General features: G+C 41.0%; 1 protein-coding gene across 1 annotated transcript in view; it reads left to right on the top strand.

Moving 5' to 3' along the window:
- Positions 1 to 1,794: 1,794 nt before the first annotated feature.
- LOC126260371 (helicase SRCAP-like) overlaps positions 1,795 to 6,067 on the top strand; it is a 130,290-nt gene continuing 126,017 nt past the window's right edge. Inside the window, exon 1 of the mRNA XM_049957700.1 lies at positions 1,795 to 1,832. Within this exon, the coding sequence (XP_049813657.1) occupies positions 1,795 to 1,832 (38 nt within the window). The remainder of the gene's footprint in view (positions 1,833 to 6,067) is intronic.

Raw genomic sequence — 6,067 nt, 5'->3', positions numbered from 1 at the left:
GGGCACTTGACTTCTTCAAAGACCCAAGTGGGTTTAACTGACTCAGTGTTGTCAGAAAATGGCTGAAGTTGGTAGAACTTATTAACAATGAAGGTTACTCAGTTTTTAAGCTTCAGACAGCATTGTTGATGCGGGGGAAATGGATGATGGCTGGCTTTATTAGGTAAGCAAGGTAATTGTTTTCAAATCTTACAGTTTTGCATACATGTATGATATTATCAATAAAAAGAAAAATGTCTGTACATTATAATGTAAGTAACTCAAAATTATGAAAACTGTAGGAAACTGTAGGAAAAACTATTTTCTTATAACTTAGGTTAGAATTTAAATACAGGATTAATTTTTTGTATAAGTTTGATGAAAAACTTGTTTGGGTTGAAGAAGCTGATAAGATGATAATGTGTGATGATGCTGATGTGATAATGAAAGTATTTCTGACCTGAATGATGACGAACACTTGCACTCAGATAATGAAGAGGAGGAAGGCAGTGATGAAATGGAAGGGGAAGAGGAAGGTAATGAAGATGACGTCATTTACAGGGACAATGATGTAACTGAAGTAATGACAACACTATGAAAGATTATTTCATTGGAAAAAATGGAATGATTTGGTACAAAGAGCCTTTAGCTAAGTGTCAAACTCCACCTCATAATATAATTCGTCATTAATCTGGTCCTAAAGTGGTACCCCCAAATTCAATAAAAGAAGCCCTACAGCTCCTAATTATTCCAGAAATAATGTCCGTCATGGTAAAGGAAACTGACAGAGATACTAGGCGAGTATACAAAAACTGAAAGGAAGATTATCCTAGTAGCACACATAAGGTATGGAACTAGATGTGGAAGAATTAGAGGCGCACATTGGTTTGCTTATATCTTCTGGAGCCGACAGATCAGGGAGGGAGGACTTGATTAACAGTGGAAGGAAAAACGTGGCAGTCTATTTTCAGAGCAATGTGCCTAAAAACGTTTCAAGCTATCACACGTTGTCTCAGATTTGACAGTAAGGAAACAAGTGAATATCGTAGGATTCATGATAAATTAGCTGCATTTAGAGACGTCCGGGAAATGTTCATTTCACAGATTTCTTCCACACACAGTCCAGGCTTTGACATAACTGTTGATGAACAGCTTGTTGCTTTTAGAGAGAAATGTCCATTTCGACAATACATGAAAAGCAACCCTTCTAAATATGGCATAAAATTTTGCGGGCTTGCGATTCTATAAATGCAATTTCACTGAACGGATAGATTTACTTGGGAAAACAACCCAGCCAACAGAGAGAAGTAAATCAGCGTTCCAGAGTCATCAGAGATCTAACTGCAAAATGGTTCAATAAGGGCCGCAATATTGTAGCTCATATTTTTTTCGGTAGTATACCTTTAGTGAGATAATTGCTGGCGGTGGAAACCACCTATGTCGGAACCCTAAGGAAAAACAAGATTGAAATTCCAAAGGAGATGCAGCCACATCGTTCGAGAGAAGTAAATTCCTCTGTATTTGGACTCTCTGAGTTTGATTCCGTATCATTAGATCATATGTACCAAAGAAGCCATCAGCAGTTATAATTGTCTCCTTTCTTTGCTCATCACAAATTGTAGTTGGTCACGAAAAGAAGCCAGAAGCATTAGAGCAATACGACAAACATGAGGGGGGTGCTGACACTATGGATCAACTTATGGGCACCTATAGCGTCAAACGCAACACCAAGCGCTGGCCCCTTGTACTCTTCTATAATATGATCGACACTGCTGGAATCGCTGTGATGATTATATGGTTGCATCATCACCCACAATGCCTGACTTCACACCAGAAGAGGCGGCAGTTCCTGGGTCAGTTAGGACGACAGCTTGTGCATCCTTGCACCAACAGAAGACTACGTGATAGGAGGTTCCTTCAAAAGGGAGCAAAAAGTTGTCGTCTTGCTGTTTGATATGACTATGAGCCTAAAAGACTCAGTGCATTTTTGAATCACCAGCCCACCAACAAACGACAAAAGTTTGCTTCGTATCCAAGAAACCTAGAGAAAAAAAGTAAAAACAATTTGTAGCTACTAGGGATAATTTGTATGCAGTTCTCATTCCAGCCAGATTGTGATATGCTTAGAATGTTATGAAAATGAGTAATTGAGTCATGGTGACATGGCCATTTCTGTTACAGTAAAATTAGAACAGGTATTTCATTGTACTGAAGTTTTCATTTCCGTTACGATCTCTACAGAAATAGCAAAAACTGAAAAATAAGAAAATATATCAGATGTTTTCAAAAATATGAAATAAACCGGTATGTCCTGATAATGTTTAATATGTAAGAATGTAAATTGTAAAAAAACAAAAGATGTTATTGTAACAAAAAGCAATGAAAAGCACAAGTGCGGAAATTATGTAATGTATTTTCTGCCATACAATATAAAAAACAAATTTTCATTTGATATGCAGGGTGAGCACAAAGTCTTGCCCTGCTTATAACAATTTATTACAGAATAGCCGTTCGACGTAATAATTGACATTTGATGCCGTTACATAGGATAGTGTTACTAGTTTTCTTTTAGGACCACTTACGTTAGTAAACCTCAACGTGTCCTCCCTTGGTAGCTCGGAAAATGTAGAGGCGGTATTCCAGTTCCCTCCAGGCGTTTCGTAACATGTGTTCTGTCACAGTACCCACAGCAGCTTGTATCCTAGCCTTCAGTTCGTCGACCGTCAGCAACTGGTGTGACGAAGACTCTGTCCTTGATATAGCCCCAGAAAAAAAAGGTCAAGGGGCGTAATGTCTGGAAAGGAGAGTAATGTCCCTGGTCACCCTGATATGATAAACTAAAAATAAAAATATTGTGGAATATAACAATTTGATGTTACAACAAGGAAATAATGGCAAAACCCACAATAAGTAATGTGCTCCAGTCAAATGTCTGGAGAGGGGAGTAACGTCTCTGACCACCCTGCTATGATCCACTAAAAATAAAAACTGTGTGGAATATAACAATGTGATGTTACAATAAGGAAATAATGGCAAAACCCGCAATAAATAAAGTGCTCCAGTCAAATCAACTGGGGTCTTGAAAGACCCCAAGTGCCAAGTCATTTAACTTTTCCAACGTGGCCAGGTGAGGGTTAATTCTCGAACATATACACCAAAGTATACCAGACAGCGACCTACATATCACTAGCACTTCGGTCATAGTGCGTAACGTACTATCTTTCTCTATGTGGATGAGAGTCACAGCGCATTCTCGCATTCTTAGGATAAAGATCTTCTCGCACTGTCTTTGACCAACGCTCGCTGCAGGTGGCAAGAAGTATACGGCTACATTCCACATTCCGTGCAGGTACACTGCGAACCGAGGCTGTAACTGCTGTCCCGCACCCATCCAAGAGCACAAGATATCTCCAGATGCGCGAATATCGAGGAGGTTAGCTCCCCTTATTGGTGTCCAGTAGATATGAAACTGTTGTAATGACATAACAGACAGTTAAGAACAGGAAACGGGTGGTTTTTATGTATGATGGAGCTCCAGACGGACAGAGTTCGTTGCGTTTTACGTAAAGCAACTGCGCTATCAATTCTCAAGTATTGCTCTAGCGTCGGGGGTCATTACCAAGAAGGCACTGGTAAGTACATAAACACATGCACTCCTAAGGCTACAATTTCCTGCACTTAAAAGACTCTATAATGTTAGATTGTTGCGGTTTCCGACCTGTTAGTCGTTTGGAATGCAACGCTGTTACTATTCCAATGTAAGAAATATGTTTACAGTGCACGACGTACATTCTCCTTGCAGGTTTCTCTGCAATAAACTATGGTGATAAACTGTAAAGTGAAAATGTACTTCCTTAAAATATCGATTCCTTGCGATACGTGTACAATATAGGTTTCCAGAGGTGTATAGCCCCAACTATTAACATCTAATGACGGTTCAGAAATTGTACAATGCTTGCATCAGTCCTATATAAAATGATCGTTACTAATGGAGAAGGCGTCTTACAAATAATGGCATAGCAGCGGTGTTTGACATGTGAAATTACACATCATGCCGCCACTAACTCCGTAAACAGGACATCTGTCAAGCAGATGTACACAGGAATTGTAGTACCTCACAAACAGCTGTCGCTAACTTGGAATGATCGCAGTTATGAATCTGAGACTCGATTTTATGTCCAACACGCGGCAGGGAATGGAATACGTTGCATTAATCTTCATTTGTCTAGAGGAATGTGTCGATACAGGATGGAAGTCCTCTGATGACCGAGGTGTTTGCTGCTAACGATCCCAAGTAGACAGAGCTCTAAGCCACACATAGAACACGCAACTGCATGCGAGTCAAACGCAGGTTATGACCCACAACTGATGCCTCCCGACAGAATACCGGCAAAAAATGGTCGAATGACATACAGCGACATGTCCCTCTCTCTCTCTCTCTTATGGAAGTAAGTTTAGAGGCAAATGGTTTTCTCTTTTCCAGGAAAGCATCAAGACTCCTGCATGTCACTATTACCTCAATAGACATACTGTAGAATGTTGCCTTGACGAAAAATAAAAGATTGTATCCCTGGTTCATGGTGCTTCGATCTCGCCGTTTTCCCGTATTCCTCTTGCTGTCGTATACTTGTTGCCATATACAATAACTGTTCAGCACATATCAGAAGGCATATAAGTACTCCCTCAATTTGCCCGTATCTCGGTGTATTTTCCATCAATTTATACGTATTTTTCGTCATTTTACCGATTTCATGTCAGTTCTATCCATGCAAACACATCACTTCTCGTTCCGTGTTCCAAAATTGCTTGAAAATGTAGTACAGCTGGCAACACCTAGCGCAAATGCACAATTTTTTGGTTGGGTGGCATTGCTTTGTTCATTCTGAGGCAGATGGAGAGTCTGATAAGCCCAGTGCCAGCATCATCCTTCGAAATATATGTTGCTGTTTTCCTTAGGACAGAGCTGTGAGGGAAGACACTAACTTTGCATTCTTTTTCTTCTTTGTGTAGTGAGTTGCAGTGGGAGACATACAAATTCGGTGAAACAAGTAGAGGCCCCTTTCTGAAAACACCCTGTGTTTGCCGGCAAGTGGATGGAAAATTGTTCAGTCTGAGATAGATGGATAGTCAGACGTGCCCAGGACCAGCTGCATCCATCTACATCTACATATATACTCCGCTAGCCACCAAGCGGTGTGTGGCGGAGGACACTACTCGCGCCAGAGTCACGTTTACCCCCCCCCTCCCTCCCCCCGGATCGCGCGAGATAAAAACGACTCTCTGAACGCTTCAGCAGGATCTCTAATTTCACTTATCTTTGAATGGTCATCATTGCGCGATATGACAGTTGGTGGTAATAATATAAGCTCTACATCCTCCGCGAAGATCGGATTTTGGAATTTAGTTCAAAATGGTTCAAATGGCTCTGAGCACTATGGGACTCAACTGCTGTGGTCATAAGTCCCCTAGAACTTAGAACTACTTAAACCTAACTAACCTAAGGACAGCACACAACACCCAGCCATCACGAGGCAGAGAAAATCCCTGACCCCGCCGGGAATCGAACCCGGGAACCCGGGCGTGGGAAGCGAGAACGCTACCGCACGACCACGAGATGCGGGCTGGAATTTAGTAAGCAACCCATTCCGTTTAGGGCGTCGTCTATCTGCAAATTTGTCCCACTTCATATTTCCTATGAGATTTGTAATGCTCTCGCGATGGCTAAATGTACCAGTTATGAATCTTGCCGCTCTTCTTTTGACCCTCCTCAATCTCTTGAATGAGACACACCTGGTAAGGGTCCCATAAAGACGAACAATACTCTAAGACTGGACGAACTAAAGTATTGTTAGCAATTTGCTTTGTTGAAGGACTGCATCGCTTCAGGATTCTACCAATAAACCCCAATCCAGAGTTCGTCTTACCCGTTACTGTGTAATCTGATCGTTCCATTTGAGATCATTTCGAATAGTCATACTCAGATACTTGATGGATGTTACCACTCCAAAAGACTGGGCATTTTATTGTACTCGTATATTAATGGGGATTTTGGCTTTGTTATACGCATTAGGTTACACTTATTAATATT

The sequence above is a fragment of the Schistocerca nitens genome, chromosome 5 (genome assembly GCF_023898315.1).
Source record: "Schistocerca nitens isolate TAMUIC-IGC-003100 chromosome 5, iqSchNite1.1, whole genome shotgun sequence".
NCBI lineage: Eukaryota > Metazoa > Arthropoda > Insecta > Orthoptera > Acrididae > Schistocerca > Schistocerca nitens.
Note: the sequence above shows the minus strand (reverse complement) of the source record. Positions and strands in the feature narration are given on the sequence as shown.